Source organism: Phyllostomus hastatus, unplaced genomic scaffold, assembly GCF_019186645.2.
Source record: "Phyllostomus hastatus isolate PE091 unplaced genomic scaffold, TTU_PhHast_1.1 phas_contig_40, whole genome shotgun sequence".
Taxonomy (NCBI): domain Eukaryota; kingdom Metazoa; phylum Chordata; class Mammalia; order Chiroptera; family Phyllostomidae; genus Phyllostomus; species Phyllostomus hastatus.
The window spans coordinates 41,356,434-41,377,145 of NW_025333872.1; the positions used below are offsets into that span (position 1 = coordinate 41,356,434).

The following is a 20,712-nucleotide window of genomic DNA, read 5'->3' on the forward strand; positions in this document are numbered from 1 at the left end:
TTCTTTACATTTATATAGAGTTCAAAGACAATTACATGTAATACTTATTAAAAGAGAAGTGGGCAAGGTGATAATTGCTGGGGAGAAGGGGACAGAGGATAAAAATCAGGAGGGCATCCAGGGACTTTGGTATACTGGTAGAATTCTGGATTTGTGTAACAGTGCCAAAGATTTGTTCTCTTTGTGAAAATTTTTTGAAGCTACAAACTTGTAATGTACATTTCAGTATATAGTATATATCTATGAAGAACTTTGTTTAAAACACATGTGAAAAAAGAATTTGCTAAATTTTAGAATGCATTATTCTCAATAAATCTGAAAAGCAAACTAAAATATAAGGTGTAGAATCAAATATACTAAAAAAACGAACCCTGGCTGGCATAGCTCAGTGGATTCAGCGCGGGCTGCAAACCAAAGTGTCGCAGGTTCGATTCCCAGTCAGGGTACATGCCTGGGTTGCAGGCTATGACCCCCAGCAAACGCACATTGATGTTTTCTCTCTCTCTCTTTCTCCCTCCCTTCCCTCTCTAAAAATAAATAAATAAAATCTTTAAAAATATATATACTAAAAAAACAAACGTGAATATAGAACATTCTAAAAAGCTTTCTAATAATAGAGAACAAAGAAATATAAAGAATAAAAGACAAAACATACAGAATAAAAATATACATTAAAATTTTAAACAAAATATAAATAGGTAAAACTATTTATATTAAAAGAAAAACAAAAGAGGTTAGTTAATATTTCTAAGCAATATATTAGTAAGCAAAACTCAAAGTAAGTAGAAAAATGTTATCTACTTTTTGGTAATAAAATTTATAATGGAAAAATAAAAGCAATAAATATGTGGTTAATTTTTTTAATATTAGGAAAAAAAGACAAAACCTAATAAATAGTCTTATGCAGAATGTTTGAACCAATGAATATGAAGCTTCTCTGAAGTAAATTCTGAATGTCTTCCTGAATAAACATAAAACCATACCCAATTAATTAGATAAGAGGATTATGCCATATATGGGGAGTACTTAATCAAGTTCTTTTTGCTTGCACCCTGTGAAGTCATCATCATGGACTAAATTTTCTACAACTGAATGTTATACAATATATTTAAAATAATACTTCAATAAGTAAAACATCACATAAAATAAGTAGCCACAAATCAATCCTACTACAAATTTTATAAATTATTTTAAAATTTTATTGCAGTCCAACAATAACACACAAGTTTCCCATATTTTAGTTTTGGTAAGACTGGCTCAGCTTGGAGCATAAAAATTACTAAGTTGTGTGTTCAATAACCATGACATAAAATCCAACTAAAAATATATTATATCCCTGATTTTCCTTACCCACTACAAAGTTTGTATTTCTTAGCCATGTCTCTATTCCCATTTATATATCATCTTTTCAGTTCTTGGGGAAGAACTGAAACATATATTGAAGGTTTTAAGAAAGCCTGAAGGTATTAAATATTCTACTCTTCCAGCAATGTGATGAGTGTAGTGAGTTTTGTTAATTAAAAACATTAAGATGTAGTATAAAAGTTACTTTTAAGCTCATATGCTGGAGGAACGAAGCTATGTACCTTCCATCATTTCAACAATGACTAATAGAGGGTTCAGTTATTCTAAGCAACTGGAAAGGGCAAAAGCTATTATTTAACTTCAGTCTTTCACTTAAAAACTCTAAAAAATCTATTAGGTTGGGTATTAATACCAAAGTACTGGCCTACACTGATGAAAGTTAGTACTTTTTTTAAATTGTTCAATTGAATTTGAAGATATTCGTGTGATATATCAATCCTGTGCCTTTGTTAACCTGCAGTAGATTCACAACCAGACTTGGTTAGAACAATTATTCTATCAGACTTTTTTGAAAAGAAAGAGCCTCCTAATCAATTTAGAGGCCAATAATCTTTTTTTCCCGACTCTACTAAGATATATCTCCTGAATGTTAACTGTAAAAAAAAAAAAATAATAATAATAATAATAATTGAACTATTATATTGAGCAAACACAGAAATTATCCCACATTACAATATGATCTTTCATAGAAATATTTAAAATATATCTGGCTTAAGACATAATAATTTCTTCATGTTTCAGTAACAAGACTTACTAAATCAAACAATGTTTTCTGGGACAACAGAAAATTGAGAATCACAACACAAAAGCAATTAAGAATTCTCTTTATTATGTATTACTGTGATTTTCTTAAAATTTCCTCCAAAGTGGTAAATGAATGAGACTGAAAGGATCCATCAGGCCATATTCAGTTTCAATAATGAATGATATTAATGCAAAACTGAACACTAGAAATATGAGATTATAGAAAGTTATTCTCATTTTATCTTGCATCTATTTTTAAGTAAAACTAGTTTCATTATATCTGTAATTACATAAAAACTAGGCATAATCATTGAAAACCTCTATGTGTAAACAACAGACCTTCATATTTAGGCAAAGATTCTTTCTTCTCTTCAACCACAGTTACAATAAGAAACTCTCAAAGGTTATTTTTCTTTTACTATGATACAAAAAAACACACAATATTGATAAAGTAACAGAACACTTGTATATACAAATAACAAACCTTATGGCTAGATTTTCTTTATGAACTACTTAGTCTTGGACAAACATTGAAGAACTATAAACTTATTTTTAGGTATAAAATAAAAAATTAAAGAAAAGACAATACCTAGGAAATAAATCTGAACGGCAGATGAAATACATAAATATAAATAAACCTAAATTTCCTACCTAGCAAAGTATGCAAAAAAATTATAGGTGAATACTTGACAAATTCCTATTAAAGTGGATGACTATATGCCCTTGAAAAATTAAATGTAGTAAAAGAATAGCTTTTGTCATTCTTTGTTTAATCCTCCCAACAGTTATTAGAAAGGAGATCCTCATGTACAGGGTGGAGCAAAAGTAGGTTTATAGTAGTTCATATGGAAAATAACATAACAATCAATTAATAATACAAGAAAAAAACTGTGTTTTACACACTCACACTGTAAATTTACCACTGCCGCACACTTTACTCTTTCATTCTACATAGCAGTTTATTTTCAAAACAATAAACATATCATTGTAAAAATATTTTCCATAGAATTTTAGCAAAGCAATCAAACTGCACAAGAAAATATGACTCCAAGAACAGAAAAGCAACAAGATATTGAATGTATCTTCTAAGAGATTATTAGATCATTCCACTTTTTTCTCTCTTTTTTTCAAATTTATTTTATTTGTGTGTGTGAGATGGGGTGGGAGAGGCAGAGTATAAAAGTGCACTAGTTGAAAAAAGACAGGAGGATCCCAGAGAGAAGAATGTATTGGAAAATAGAATATTCATATACTCCATCTGCTCAGAAGATCACATAGTAAGGGTACAAAACAATGCTGCATTACATTCCAGCACAGTCTCAGCCAGACAACTGCCATGAACGTCAACTGGCAACTAAAATTTAAAGAGAAGGCAGAAAACAACAATCTACAATTCTTGTCACCTAACAAGTACTAGGACTAAATGAATCTTTCATTATTCAAGGAAGAGAAGTTTCACCATCATGAAAAGATATAGAAAAAATAGAACTTTAAAAATAAATTCCATTTAAAAATTCCATTAATAAGGAATAAAGTTTTAGAAAAGTTTTATATCTCAGTAGGATGCCAGAGGACAAAACCTCTTAAGAAAAAGAAAGATCAAGTAAGAAGAAAAAACTAGGTAAGAAGAAAAACATTACAAAATGAGATGAAAGGGAAGGTTAATAAAGGAAAACTATTGCAGAAAAGAGAAAAGGAACCACTTTAGAGAAAAGAAAGTGACATTACAGAAAATTAATTTTTTATGTGATCCAATCTTAAGATTTTTCAGAATGCAGGAGGAAAAATAGAAAAAAATTAAGACATCATATTATATAATCAACATCCAAGATAAAAATTTTAAGTATGTCCAAAGAAACCAGAACACTTAGAACTGATTCAAATAGACTACCAGTCAAGACAGAGGCATAGGTAGATACACTTTGCCTCCTTGCACAACTGAAAGGACAACAAATTGAAAATGAGAAAAACAACCAGAACTGCCAGAAAACAGAACTGTATGGCACTCCAACAATCAAGGAGCTAAGGAAAAAACATTTATCCAAACTGGTAGGAGTGGCTGAAACCAGCAGCCAGGGTGGAGAGGATGCTCAGCAAGGCAGCAGGGGAGCACTAAGGAAGCGAGGCGGCAGATGGCTGTCCTACATTTGTGTGCCGGTAAACCAAGAGGAACAACTGGGGAGCACGTATCCAGGGTTCCAACTCAGGAAACAAAAACTTCAAAACCTCTGGCTGTAAAAACCTGTGGGGGTTACAGCAGCAGGAGAAACTCCCAGCCTCACAGGAGAGTTCACTGGAGGGACTCACAGGGTCCCAGAACATACCCAAGGCCACCCACCTGGGAACCAGCACCAGAAGGGCCCAATTCGCTTTCAGGTAGCAGGGGAAGTGACTGAAAGCCAGTGAAAAGCCAAGCAAGTGGCATTGTTAACTCTTTGACCCCTCCCCCATACAGCACCACAACACAGCAATGTGGGTTGCCCTGTCCTAAGATTCCACCTCTTACAACATAACAGGACCACCACAACAAAGAAAAATGGCCCAAATGAAAGAACAGATCAAAACTCCAAAAAAATGGAGCAATGAAGAGATAGCCAACCTAACAGATGCAGAGTTCAAAACACCAGTAATTATGGTGTTTACACCATGAAGAAATGGTTGAGTATGGTCACAAAATAGAGGAAAAAGTGAAGGTTATGAAAAGTAAAATAAAGGAAAATGTACACGGAACCAACGGTGAAGGGAAAGAAACCGGGACTCAAATTAATGATTTGAAACAAAGGGAAGCAATAAACATCCAACCAGAACAGAATAAAGAAACAAGAATTCAAAAAAATGAGGAGAGACTTAGGAACCTCTGGAACAACTTTAAACATTCCAACATCTGAATCATAGGGGTACCAGAAGGAGAAGAGGAACAGCAAGAAATCAAAAACATATTAAAAAAATAATGAATGAGAACTTTCCCAATCTGGCAAAGGAAATAGACTTCCAGGAAGTCCAGGAAGCTCAGAGAGTCCCAAAGAAGTTGGACCCAAGGAAGCACACACCAAGGTACATCATCATTACATTACACAAGATTAAAGATAAGGAGAGAATCTTAAAAGCAACAAAAGAAGACAGTTACCTACAAAGGAGTTTCCATTAGACTATCAGCTGATTTCTCAAAAGAAACCTTGAAGGCAAGAAGGGCCTGGAAAGAAGTATTCCAAGTCATGAAAGGCAAGGACCTACATCCAAGATTACTCTATCTAGCAAAGCTTTCATTTAGAATGGAAGGGCAGATAAAGTGATTCCCAGATAATGTCAAGTTAAAGGAGTTCATCATCACCAAGCCCTTATTTTATGAAATGTTAAAGGAACTTATCTAAGAAAAAGATCAAAACTATGAACAGTAAAATGACAACAAATTCACAACTGTCAACAACTGAACCTAAAGAAAAAAAAAACAAAAACGAACTAAGTAAACGACTAGAACAGGAACAGAAAAATCACAGAAATGGACATCACATGGAGGGTCATCAGCAGGGAAGGGGAGAGGGGAGAATGGGGAAAAAGATACTAGGAATAAGAAGCTTAAATGGTAGGTACAAAACAGACAGGGGTAGGTTAAGAATAATATGGGAAATGGAGAAGCCAAAGAACTTGTATGTACGACTCTCAGATATGAACTCAGGTGGTGGGGGGGCATGGAATACTGGTGGGAGGGGGGACGCCAAGAGGAGGGGAATAAAGGGGAGAAAAAAATGGGACTATTATAATAGCATAATCAATAAATATACTTAAAAAAATAACTGATTCAAGTACAAGGGGCATTTAAGGGGCATTTTTTTGAAAATCTACTTGATTTAGCACTGTAGTTAGAAATGATATATATATACTTCACCCCCCCTTTTTTAAATCCAAATATATTTATTGATTTTAGAGAGAGTAAGAGGGAGAGAAAGAGAAACATCAATCAATGGAAGAGAGAAACACTGACTGGTTGTTTCTCCTACGTGCACCAACTGGGAACTGAACTGGCAACCTAGGTATGTGCTCTGACCGAAGATCAAACCTGCACCCTCTTGGTGGACAAGATCCCATTCCAACCAACTGGAGCCCCCAGGTCAGGGCTTTACTTCACTCCCTTTAACCAGAGACATCAATAAAATTACAGGAATGAAACTGATCCAGAAAAATAAAAAAATAATTGGAGGACCATCAGAAGATGATAAAATTTCAATAAATTTCTGAAATACAGAGAACAGAAACCTGCTGACAGATAAACCACAACAACAGAGGGAATATCAATATCACTAAAAGAGAGGAGAGAGCTGACCTTCAGTAAAGTGACAGCTGAGGGGAACAACTCTGAAACTTCTAGGCCATCAAACAAGAGCAATAAGGATCAAGTATCACTTACCGATTACATTTGGAGATTTCTGCCATCTAAAAAAATATATCCTGATGAACAGTTTGGGACATTTTGACTTGAAATACTAGTTAGTAATGCTTACAATTTTCTTCATCTAACAGTAGCAAAATAAATTCCAATGACACATAGGAATATGTGTCACAGGAAAAAATGAACTGTTAATACTATTTAAATTTCTTTAGTCAAACGTAAATGGTATGATATAAAAGAACATCATCTCTAAGAAAAATCATAAAACTGCCCAAGGCTTTGATCAAATTCAAGGCTTTCAAATTCCTGTCTTGAAATTGCAGCTTTCTCCTTCTCCTCCTGGAAATCACATCTAAGCAATAAAGAAAGATTTTGTGTGTGATTTTTTATCAAAGAGACTTTTTAAGTAACCCCAGCTTTCTGTTTAACTCAGAGGTAAATATAATCCACAGACTCTGAAATACCAGAAACCTCAGGAGAAAAAAGTCTAAGAAAACTTCAAAGTATGGCTGGAAACTGCACAAAAACACACTCCCTAAAAGTAAACAGTTTGCCTGTAAGTATAAAAGTTAATTTCAATGTTTGAAACACAGTGCAAAAATCAGGGTGAAAGGACTGGGAACAGAAGTACTTCAGCTCCTGGACAAGTTTAGAGCAACAGATTTGGCAAGTCTACTTAGAAGAATCACACAGAAAAGGCACAGTACCCTAGAGCAATTCCGGTTCTACAGCGGACGTGAAACTTTAGGTAGCATAATCTAAAATATCCCTCCCCAAATCCCCCTCACATAGCAACCTCGTGCAAATAACTGACCAGGAATGACTAATTTACTTAAAGATGAGTAATGTTAATTTAGGAAAACTAACATGGCATCGATACAAAAATACCAAATAAAAAGGTAGAAATGCAATACTAATAGAGAGCAGACTTGGCAGAAAAATACTGCTGTACAATGATTGAAAATTATTACCAAACACCTTTACATGACTTTAAAAATATAATTCTCATTGTTATAAAGAAAAACAACAAAGCAATAATGTAAAGATTTAAGGAAATGATGGCATAACAACTGTTATCTTATTCAAGTAAAAGATAACATAACAAAACACAGGAAAAGTTTAAGGGAAAAAATGATCATCACACAGAAATTAAGACACAAAAGAGGATATTCTTTAAAAGACCCAACAAAATGAAGTGAAACGAAGGTAAACAAGTTTTAAAGGACCTGGGCACCAATATTAGATTTAGAGCAGAGATTGTCAAAGTAGTCCCTTGACCAGCAGTTGTAGTTTCACTCAGGAATTTGGGAGAAATTGCAAATTTTCAAGCTACCACAGACCTACCAAAATGAAAAAATCTGGGAGTAAAACTCAACAATCTGTTTTAACAAGCCCTCTAAATAATTCTGATGCACAATGAGAAGTTTGAAAACATCTGCTTTGGAAGATGGAAAAAGAGATGTAGTATGAGCATAGTCAGAATGCCCAAAGAAGGAAACCAAACAATATAACATTACAAATATTTAAAGAAACAAGTCAAGAAAACTCCAAACCTGAATCTACATATGAAAAGGGCGTGTCATACTAAACTAACCTAGCAAAGTTAACTCCAAGACATATCAAGTAAATTACTGAACTTCAGAGATGAAGAAACAATCTTTTGAGCAAAGAGACAAAAAGATTAAGTTAATTAAAACAGGGGTTGGGGGGAACCTTCACAGTAACATTAAATGGTAGAAGACAGTGGAACAGCACTCACAGGTTCAGTGTGAGCCAAGGATTTTATATCCCTCCAAATAATCCTTTAAAAGTAAAGGTTATAAGCAAATATTTTCAAACATGAAAGAACTAAGGGACTACTGTTCTCAGGAAGTATTCTTGAGAAAACTACTAAGAGATAAACTTCAGCCATGCAAGAAATAGCTGAGAAATTTATGGGAAAGGACTACTATTCTAAACCATTAAAGAGTACTTAACTGTGAAAGAAAAAGAAAGATATAAAATCATCTACCCTAAGAATATGAAAATATAAATAAAAATTGAGAGGAGAAAGGATAAACTGGGAGTCCAAGTTTCTAATTTAATGCTAATAAATCAGTAGAACATAAGCATATTTAACAGTAGGAAAGTAATATCATTAAAAAGTAAGAGTAGAGAAATGGGAGTAAAAGAGAAAGGGTGCAAACATATGCCACTTATAGTATTCATAGATGAAAATGTAATAGGTGATGTATAAAGAAACACAGAACTAAGGATATCATATAAAAATATAATTATGAACCAACTACAGTGAAAATACAAACCATGCAAAAACACCAGAAAACTACAAACACATTGCACTCACACACATTTCAAAAGCAGATGAAAGATTTATGTTTAACTATAAATATAGAAATGGAACAGAATGACAGTATTGATACCCAACATATCTGTTATATGGATAAATGTAAGTGGAATAAATCACTGTAAATAATAAAAGTTATAAACATGTTCACATGAGAACTTGCATTCAAATGTTTATAGCAGTATTATCCACCACAACCAAAAAGTGGAAATATATCAAATGTCCATCAACTAAAGAATGGATAAACAAAATATACTGAAGTATTATTTAGCCATAAAAAGGAATAAAATACTGATTTATACTACAAAGCAGAAGAATCTTAACAACATTAGGCCACAAAGAAACCAGTCACAAAACACCACATATTGTATTATTCCATTTCTATGAAATGTCTAGTACAGGCAAGTCAAAATAGACAGAAAGTAGACTGGGGGCTGTCAACAGCTAGGGGTTTGGGGAAGTGTGAGGAATGGTTGCTACTGGGTACACAGTTTCTTTTGGAGGTGATGAAAATGTTCTGAAATTGATTGTAGTAACGGTTGCACAACTCTGTACACTGAATTGAATTCAATAAAATTATACATTTTGAAGATTTTATTATTTATTTTTACAGAGAAGGAAAGGGAGAAAGAGAGGGAGAGAAACATCACTGTGTGGTTGCCTCTCGTGTGCCCCCTAGTGGGGACCTGGCCTGCAACCCAGGCATGTGCCCTGATTGGGAATTGAGCCAGTGACCCTTTGCTTTTTACAGTTTGGTGCTCAATCCACGGAGCCACACCACCCAGGGCAAATTATACATTTTAAGTGAATAAAATGTATGATATACAATTACATCTCAATAAAGTTTAAAACTTTAACAAAACACTTACAGTGTGGATCACAAAGAAAATACTCTGCTATATACAAAGCACATTCTTAAAATAATATAATTCCAAAAAAATGTGAATTGCAAAACAGACAAAACCAAATATAAAAAGAAACAGGACTCACAATATTAGTTACAGAATTAGAAGTCAAGGCAATAAAAGACAAAACAAGTCAATAAAGAATAGTTTATGATTCTAAGAAATAAAAATCCAAATGAATAAATAAAATCTATAAATTTATTATCACCAAAAAGCATGAATATTAATGAAGAAACTTTAGAAGGCATTATGATTAAACAGACACTAGTTTTAGGAAGCTTTGATTCAACATCCTTAGTCTAAGACAAATCAACTGAACCCAAAATAAATATGAATATAAAAGACTAAAATAAAACATAATTAGTAAAGCAAATATACCTGACATATATCAAAATCTTTACCAAGAAAAATTTTAAATATCATTATTTGAAGTACCTGAACAGAACAAAAATTGATGATACTTTATAATAAGTCCAAAAGCAGAAAAAGATAATATTCCTTCATTTCAGCAAAGTAAAATTTAATATTAATAACAAATTCAGAGAATAAAAAGGCCCTTCCACCGTGAAACTTCACAACTCTGACAAATGTGGAAAATACAAAAACAAGTATCCCCATAACTATTACTACAACTTAAACTTGTCTGGTGTATAACTCAATCAGATGACAGAAAATTAATTTATAAAAATCTAAAAAGTTAAACTCTATTTATATTTAATATGACTGAATATATCTAGAAGGTCCAAGTGAATCAACTAAAAATTTTATTACGAACAATAACAAAATGCAGCAAAGCAGTTGGAGAAATAAAGTTAGTATACAAAATCAACAGCTTTTGAGTTTAAAAATTCATCTTATATTTTTAAAATCTGCAAAAGTCCTACAGCTGACATCACCCTTCATAGTTAAAAACAAAACCTTCCTGTCCAAAGATGAGGAACAAACAAAGTTATTCACTCTCACTACTTGTATTCCACATTAAATGAGACAGAGGTGTCTAGCCACTGCAAAAGAAAGAAAAGATATGCAAATTGAAAAGGATTAAGTAAAAGTGCCCTTTGTTTGCAGCTGACATGACTGTCTATGCCAAAAAGGTCTGATGGAATCTATAAAAAGTTGTAGAAATAATCAGTGTTTCACAAGATAAAAAATTAATATATAGAAAAATCAAAGTATTCCTATGTATTACTATAATTAGAGATTAATTTTTTAAAATACTATTTACAATTATCAAAAAGTATTAAATAAATCTTTAAAAAGTCAGATGAGTAAAACCTGTGTTTACAACTATGAAAATTTCTTAGAGAAAATTAAATTTAAAAAGAGATATACCAGGTTGATAAATTAGAAAATGTGACATTGATAGAATGTCAATTCTTCACCTCAATTGATCTATATACTCAACAAAACTTCAATCCAAATCTCAGCAAGCTTTTTTGTCAAAATTGACATCTGATTCTAAAATTCATATGAAAACGCAAATAACTAGAATAGTCAAAACAACTTTTTTAGAAAAACACAGAAGATGGAGGCAGAAAAGGTAACTGCTACACACACTTCCTCCTAGAACCAAACTGAAGTTCCAATTAAGATATAGAGCAATCCATGTGAATAACCAGCTAAAGACTAGCTGAGGAGAAGTCTTACAACCAAGCATTTGCAGAGGAAACCACATCAAGACTGGTAGGAAGGGCAGAGACATAAAAAGGCCGGACCTGCTCCTAAGGGCTACAGCTCAGGTTCCAGAGGGATATCTCAGCTGTAGAAGCTACCCCTGAGAAGCGTGGAGTCTCAACTCTAAGGCAGGCTCCCAGCCCAAAGCCAGTAAGAGATGCCCACCTAACATTTGGCTGTGAAAATCAGCAGGAATTCTGGCCACCAGGGAGAGACATAGGTCTGCTAGAGACCACAGTGACCTCTTAAAGGGCCAATGCACAAAATCTCAGCCACTCAGTTCCAGCAGAGGGAGGGTGGTGAGGGAGACTGAGGTTTATGGCTCTAGGGAGAGAGCTGAGGAGACAGCCCCTGGGCAAATTAAAACCACAATGAGATATCATCTCACACCTGTCAGAATGGCCATATCATCAATAAATCAATCAACAAGTGCTGGCAAGGATGTGGAGAGAAGGAAACCTTTTGCACTGTTGGTGGGAATGCAGACTGTGGAAAGCAGTATGGAGATACCTCAAAAAATTAAAAATGGAACTCCCTTTTGACCCAGCAATTCCACTGCTAGGAATTTAACCAAAGAAACTCAAAACACTAATTTGAAAGAATATAAGCAACCCTGTGGTCATTGCAACATTATTTACAATAACCAAGATCTAGAAACAGCCCAAGTGTCCATCAGTAGATGGGTGGATAAAAAAGCTGTGGCATATTTACACAATGGAATACTACTGAGCCATAAAAAAAAATAATAATAATAATTCTTTTTAATTTTTTTTAATCATCACCCAAGGATAAGCTTCTTGATTTTAAAGAGAGAGGAAGGAGGGGTGGGGGTAGAGAGAGAGAGAGACAAGGCACATTGATGTGAGAGAGAAACATCAACTGGTTGCCTCCTGTACATGCCCCAACTAGGGATCAAACTCACAACCCAAGTATGTGCCCTGACCAGGATTGAAACCGCAACCTTTTTTGGTATATGGGATGACATTCCAACCAACTGAGCCATGTGTCCAGGGCAAAAAACAAATAATTCTTTTTTAATTGGCCTTCAAACTGGAAATGCAAATAAAACTGTAATTTGAGAAACTGATACTTGTTATTACCATTTTGGATGCTCTCTTATAACTATGTACATTCAGTTAAACACTAAACAACATATTATCCCTGTACTGTATTTGATGGATCAAATTACACAAAAGGAAAAGGCTAACAGAGCTATACTAATAGTCTTAAAATCAAAGTTATCCTAAAAATTTTATAGATATACAGAAATGAAATTCTATTTTCTATGAAAAAGTATGTATTTTTCCATAGTTGTCAATTATTTAAAACCACATAAAAATTGGCTTCCCTCATAAAAATGATATCCCCTGACAAATGCTTTATCATTCATAATATCACTACTTACCATTCCCATTAGCAAAGATAAAAATAATAAGAATCTCTAGAACAATAATCTGTCAACTGTAGCCACTACCCTATACCTGGTGTTACTACAGTCTTCCCCTTTGGACCACCTCTGCTGCAGAATGTGCTTTTCTTCTGCATACTACAACCAAAAACAATTTCAAGAGAAATTGAGAACAAAAATAACAATGAGAACTGAAAAGAAGGGAAGAAGAGACTAATAATTAAAATCCTAAATAACAGAACTTTTAAAAAAATCCTACAGTTTTTAAAGGGGATTATATAAGTTATGTATAAAGAGAGAAAAGTAAGAGCATCATGTTCTTCTAGTGAAAAAACACATTAAAAGTTGTTCAATATGACTGTTTCAGATCCCTAAAGAACAGTTCTCATAGTCAGCCACTGCAAAATATTTCTAAGAAGTACTGATTTTGACAAATGAAACTATCCTAAGATACATTTTCTTAAGTGCTGAACTTTGATGTATGACAGCACAAGCTGTCAAATCAGTTTTTTAAAAAATGAATGCAAACTGACACAATTTGGCTTTTGCCCAAATTATAATTTAGGAAACATTTCTGTAAGACTACACAGCTCCAATAAGCAGATTTCCACCAAGGGTGTGGCCCACATTAACTGGCAATGTTATCCTTACCCTACCAATTGGGCAGGGCACAGAAGCGTAAGGGCTCTTTCTTTCAAGCACCCCTATCATATGTCTGCTGCCAAAACAGGCACAAAAGGCAAGCAGTGAACTGTGGGAAGATCACAGCTGCAGAAGTCAGCCAACAGTCCCATGCCAAGCAGCAGTTACGCAAAATATTAATGAAAAAAGCATAATTTGATGTTTTTTCTTTTCAATGTATTTATATACTTATATATTGAGAAGAAAAAGGCTCAATAGTGCTGGAATTATTGCTAATATTGTATCTAAGGACAAATACCAAATCAAGTGGACATGAGTAGAAACAGGTAAAATACAACAAAAACTTACATCATCTAACATATGAGATTATATTAGAAAGGAGATTAAAACTCAATTGCATATGTTGCTGTATCTCCTATACTATTCTATCATAACCCCTCCTCCAAAAAACATTATAATTTCATGGTGCATTTTTACTATCAAATACTATGCAGCACCCAAAAAATGTAGCAAATCTCTATGCATTGACATGGAAATATTTTCAAGCTACACTGTTAAAGTAAAAAACCAACAGTCCCAGAATATTTAATATGATGTATTTTAAGTGTCCCAAAAACAAAAATAAATAATAAAAGGAAACCTTCCATGTCTGCATGTATATACATATATAAGTAACTGGTTATTTTAAATAAGACTATGTTTTAATAATCTTGGTCTTCAGAAGGCCTAACAAGTTATTTTCACTTATAAAACTCTATGCTTAGAGCTTTGTAAAAAATGTAATATAGATCATAAAAGCTATGGATCAAAAACTATTATGAGAAATAAGGAAGCAACCGAGCTTAAGTTTCCAACACTGAGAATTTTACTAAAGAAAAGACTGTACATGTTTGTCCAAAATAGGACCATAGTCAACAAATTTCTGGGAAAATCAAGACAATTAGGCAGGAAAATGTTATTCATATTCTTCTTACAAGCTGAACAAGGATACATTATAAGTATTACTTAGAAAATATTACCTTTCTTGAAGTAGAAATGTCAAAAAATGGCTTATTTCTGACACTAAATGGTTCCTGTGTTTTGTCAATGAGCCCAGCCTTCATTTTTTCATGTCGAGGATTTATTATTTCTCGTTCTATACACTGCAGACGAACATTAAAATCACAGTCTCCAACAGGCTGTGCCTAAATTAAATGAGACAATTATTTCAATTTCAACTCTGAAAACTGTTTTTTCAGCATACATTATCTAGGCTCTCACTCCATACACAGGAATCTGTGAAAACCGCGTCCTTTGGACCTGTCCACCACAGAGCCTGCACAACCACACGTGCCAAACCTGCAAATGAACTTCACTAATGATGGAAGCATACCTAGGCACAAAACGCACACACAGTTATTTATTTCAAAATTATGAATGCATAAAATAATACGGGAAAGTGGTATAAATCTAATATAAACTGACCCAAAATTTTCACATCTGAATTAAAGTATTAATATACTCACTAATCATTTTTATTATTTTTGTGAATTGGTAAAATTATATAAATTCATAAAATCTGTATAAAATCTAAAATCCACATAATTCTAAAAAGTATAAGCAAATAACATATCAAAATAAGCAACATCATCACCTATAATGTTTTTTGTTATTTAAAGTGCTAATACTTTACCAGCATCAATAATCAGAAGATATTTATTTGACAAATATATCAACTCTGAAAACTAGAACAAAGTTTATTTAATGTATTCCATTCAACAGTTATAAAGAAGTTTTCTTCTCCCTCATATGTATATATACAATATGGTATACATATATAGTATATATGGTTTAAACCATGAAATAAAAAGTACATGTAAGTTTCTGTATCAGTTGAGGGTAGGAGTTTGCCCTATCCTAATACTATATACAAATATACTTAACACATCAACTGGGTGACAGTAATCATCCAGACTAACAGCACCACTTCAATAGAATATCAGGAACCACTCTTCTTTATTTTGCAACTGGGCACCCTTCTATGCATTTTTCACTTTTCTTCCCCTTTTCTAATCTATTACTCAACCTAACATTTACCCAAGCAAATGTTTACAAAGGGGTGGCAGCATTTCCTTAAGCTGTAAACATTAAAGACCTTAGAGGATGATTTTTTTCTCAACTTTGACAGGATGACAATTTTGAATCTCAGTAAAGGAAAAGGAGCAAGACAAAATAACCAAGAGCTAGCTATGCTGTAGAATAAGTTCTCTTTACATGAAGGCACGTAACTCTTTGTAAAGGGTGTTTATTGAGGAAATGCTAATAAGTAACCACTTAGTCCATGTCTAACATTGTCCATGTCACCGACCTCATCAAAAAGTTAAAAAACCTAAAATGTTCAGTTTATTTATTAGGCCTATCAGATTAATTCAGACCCCCATAAAATTAAAGTGAAATAAGCAAACCCTCTTTTTTAAAGAAAATAAAAAGTCTAACAACTGTTAAAAATATTAGTCTAAATTCCCTCCTCAATACATTTTACTTTAAAATATACATAAATTCACCAAAACAACAAGAATATATACAAGTTTTACCTTCAAATCTATCCTGCCTATTGTAAAGGAAGTTCTCGGTACGTAGGTGTTGAATCAGTCAGAAGAGACTACAGAAGTACTCACTAACTGCTGACTAATTGGCCTTCCTGTTTTGAATTCTTTCTCACTTCAAAACACTATTTATGCTGCCACTACACTTATCTTCCAAAATAATAAAAGTATCATTACCATAACTAAAACCTTTAATAGTGTCCTATTAGAAACAGAACTCAGCTAAAATGCTTATTTGAGTAAACTGGCCCCCTATTCACCCACCCATTCTCACTTCCTGCTATGTACCACATATCACCACATATCAAGTATGCTAACAACCATCTAATTATGGGTGATCTACAAGACCCAATCCTTCAAAAGTAATCTGTGTCACTTTCTCTGAAAGCAATTCTATGCTTAATGACTCAACTATACCCAGGGTAAGTTGGAATACTTCCACCTCTCTATTACTTCTCATATATTTCTGTATCTCCCATATACCTTTGTTGTTATATTATATATTTATTGACATTCATGTGCTCATCCATAAGACAATGGTCTGTGAATTTTTTTTATTTTGTATCCAATTTAAACACAGATCCTAACAAATATATATAATATATGCATATTAACTTCTAGTAAATTGCATACATGTACAACTGTATAATGTTATAAAACAGATAAAAATCAAATTAATATATAAAAAATAAGCGGCAGTTCTCCCGTTTTCTTCTCAACCCCAATGAACTGCTGTTGTGTAAGTGGCCTTCTTTGGAGGCCAGTGCATTAAATTACGAATTCCATGAAGACAAGAAATTGTGTCTTATTCATTTGTGTTCAATACCTAGAACAATACTTGGCTTATCAAAGGTGATCAAGGAAATTCTACCTGGACAAAAGAATACACTAAGAAACTAAAAAGTTTTTAATTACTTTTTTTAATTTTTATAATAGTGACCTTAATTTGGTGATTCAAAATACACAAAGTGGTTAATCATCAATGAAAGTTCCATAGTAAATTAAAGAATAAAATATATTATACTTTCAATTATAAATATATCCTACTATCAGAAATGTAAAAAACATGACTTTAAAATCAATGAAATATGGTAAAAGGCACTCAACAAGTATTTGTTGAATGAATGATTATAGACTTAGCAATGAAAAACATAATTTAATCTTTTTACAGCAAAATATGAATGAATTTCTTAAACAAGACAACTGCACAAACTTTGAGTTCTAATAAGTAATGATTTCACTAAAATTGAAAAAACTTTCTGGCTCTATGGATACTAATTTGGAGACAATATTGTTTGCTACATTTATATCCAAGAAAGTATTAGAATAAAGAAAATAAGGAACTTCCGGCCAAGATGGAGACACACTGTGCCTTCTCACACAACCAAAATAATAACAACAATTTAGAAACAAAATAACAACCAAAACTGACAGAAAATTGAACTGTATGGAAGCTGGACAACCAAGGAGTTAAATTAGACACGTTCATCCAGACTGGTAGAAGGGGAGGAGTCGGGCAACCAGGCAGAAAGGGGTCGAGGCAAAAAAAAAGCAGTGGCATCGGGCGCACAAGGCACCCCAGATGCACAAGATAGCAACAGGCAGACCCTGGGCACACAGGCAGCAACTGGCAGACCCCAGGTGTGGGGTGGCAATGGGCAGACCCAGCGAGGCAGTGGTCATGAAGCAAGGCACTGCACTCAAGGCGGCTGGATGACCAGGTGGCCCCACATTCTCACTCAGATAAATCAGGCAAAACAGGGGAGCAAAACAGACAAGCAACCCAGGGTCCCAGCACTGGGAAATAAAGCCTCAAACACCAATTGAAAACACTTGTGGTGGTTGAGGTGCCAGGAGAGACTCCCAGCCTCACAGGAGAGTTCACTGGGGAGACCCACAGGGTCCTAGAATATACACAAGCCCACCCAAAAGGGTATCAGCACCAGAAAGGCCCAGTTTGCTTGGGGGAAGAGGTGGAAGGGACTGAAATCGGACGGAGGGCTGAGCAAGTGCCATTGTTCCCTCTCAGACCCCCAGCCCCCACCCCCACATAATGCGTCAAAACCCAGCAACTGGGGTGCCCCACCATGTTGAACACCTAAGGCTCTGCCCCTCATACAGGGGTGACCAGATCCAAAAAAAAAAAAAAGGCTCAAACAGAGGTACAAATCAAAGCCTCAGAGCCAATACTTTCAAGTGACCAAGAGATAGCCAACCTATCAGATGCACAGTTCAAAGCACTGGTGATCAGGATGCTCACAGAGTTGGTTGAATTTGGTCGCAAATTAGATGAAAAAATGAAGGCTACAGTAAGAGAAATGAAGGAAAATGCACAGGGAACTAATAGTGATGGAATGAAAGCTGGGTCTCACATCAATGGAGTGGACCAGAAGGAAGAAAGGAACAACTAAACAGAAAAGAATGGAGAAATAAGAAATAAAAAAAAATGAGAAGCTTAGGAACCTCCAGGATATCTTTAAATGTTCCAATATCTGAATTATAGGGGTACCAGAAGGGGAAGAGGAAGAGCAACAAGTGGAAAAATTATTTGAAGAAATAATAAAGGAGAACTTCTCCATTCCGGCAAAGGAAATAGACTTCCAGGAAGCCCAAGAAGCTCAGAGAGTCCCAAAGAAGTTGGACCCAAGGAGGAACACACCAAGACACATCATAATTACATTAGCCAAGGTAAAAATGAAGGAGAGAATCCTAGAAGCAGCAAGAGATAAGGAGACAGTAACCTACAAAGGAATTCCCATCAGACTGTCAGCTGATTTCTCAAAAGAAACCTTGCAGGCAAAAGGGGGCTGGAAAGAAGTATTCCAAGCCATGAAGGCAAGGACCTACATCCAAGATTCCTCTATCCAGCAAAGCTTTCATTTAGAATGGAAGGGCAGATAAAGTGCTTCTCAGACACGGTCAAGTTAAAGGAGTTAATCATAACCAAGCCCTTATTTTATGAAATGTTAAAGGGACTTATCTAAGAAAAAGAAGATAAAAAACATGTATAGTAAAATGACAGCAAACTCACAATTATTAACAACCACACCTAATACAAAAACAAAAACAAAGTAAGCAAACAGCTAGAACAGGAACAGAACCGCAAAAATGGAGATCCCATGGAGGGTTAGCAAGAGGGGAGTGGAAGGAGGAGAGAGGGGGAAAAGGCACAGAGAATAAGTAGCATAGATGGTAGGTAGAAAATAGACAGGGGGAGGGTAAGAATAATATGGGAAATGGAGAAGCTAAAGAACTTATGACACATGAACATGAACTAAAGGTGGGGAATGTGGGTGGGAGAGGGTGTGCAGGGTGGGGGGGAATGAAGGGGGGAAATGGGACAACTGTAATAGCAAAATCAATGAAATATATTTTTTAAAAAATAAAACAATTTCTAAACATTAAGAAGAAAAAGATTGGCAACCAAATAGGAAAATCAAAAGATTATTTGAACCTACCATCATTTTTCACAAAAGAAAAGTCCAAACAAGTAGAAACAAACATACAAAATACACTTCACTTCCCTAGTAATTAGGGACAAGCAAGTGAAAACAAGATATTTCACACATAGCCATGTGGCAAAAATTAGATATGTAATAATACCAACTGTTTTAAAGTGGTACAGTTACTTCTGAAAGGAATTTAGCAATGCAGCTAATAAAGCTGAAGTTGCCAATTTAACTGGAATCTCCATGTTGTAGGAATGAGGCACTGGACTTTTTCAACACTTCCCAGGTGATTACATCCCAGGAATAAGAATTGTCCTAGAGAAACTTTGACACATGTGGACAAGAAAAATATATAAAGCTGTTCAATACAACAGTAGTCTAACAGCAAAATATGGAAACCCAAATGTCAATCAATAGGAAAAAAAGTACATACATTTATATAATATAATAATCAATAGTAATGAAAATGAATGAACTAAACCTACAAAATAATTTGGAGCAAATGTTGGGGACCACAGTACAGTACAATGACATTTATATAACACTGGAAGCCCTGCAAAAGAACACCACATCTATTTTATAGACATACATTGGTAGTAAAGGTATCGAAAACATTCATGGGGGATAATAAACACCAAATTCAGGGTAGAAGCTGTTGTTTCTGGATAAGAGGTTCAAGGATAAGATGACAGAGGTGTGCACAGTAAACTTCTACTAGATTTGTAATCATTTATTTTCTTATTAAAAAGTGGAGTAAAAATGACAAAGGTAAGCTTCAACAAATCTGATGGTCAGTACATAAGTATTTCTTACATTATTCCCTAACTTTTATGTATGATAAACTTTTTTTCTAAAGAATTAGAAGTCTATCGTCTACCACAAAGTTCCCAGGCTAAAAAATGAACCTACACTAAACACATTTTAAAGCAGGGTTCCATATCAAGAGGCAAAGGGGACAGCATTCCCCTATTCCCAAAGAAACAAAGCAGCACCAACTCTTTGTCTTGTTACGAGCCAATGAACATTATTCCAAGATCTGTGATTACAGTAAGTCAATTCTGGAAAGCATTACTTTTGAGGAATATAATAGTCACAAAAACAACAAATCTGAAACTTCATGGTTCCTGACCCTGAGTTTCCTAAATTTGAAATTGACTGAAATACAGAAATTCAACAAATGAGGTACATACACTGAAAATTTCCAGGAAA

At 34.2% G+C, this 20,712-nt stretch overlaps 1 protein-coding gene across 2 annotated transcripts in view; it reads right to left on the minus strand.

Moving 5' to 3' along the window:
• RNGTT (RNA guanylyltransferase and 5'-phosphatase) overlaps positions 1–20,712 on the minus strand; it is a 242,293-nt gene that overhangs the window by 141,676 nt on the left and 79,905 nt on the right. For both annotated transcript variants that reach the window (XM_045843819.1, XM_045843818.1), the window contains exon 11: positions 14,489–14,653. In XM_045843819.1, the coding sequence (XP_045699775.1) occupies positions 14,489–14,653 (165 nt within the window). The remainder of the gene's footprint in view (positions 1–14,488; positions 14,654–20,712) is intronic.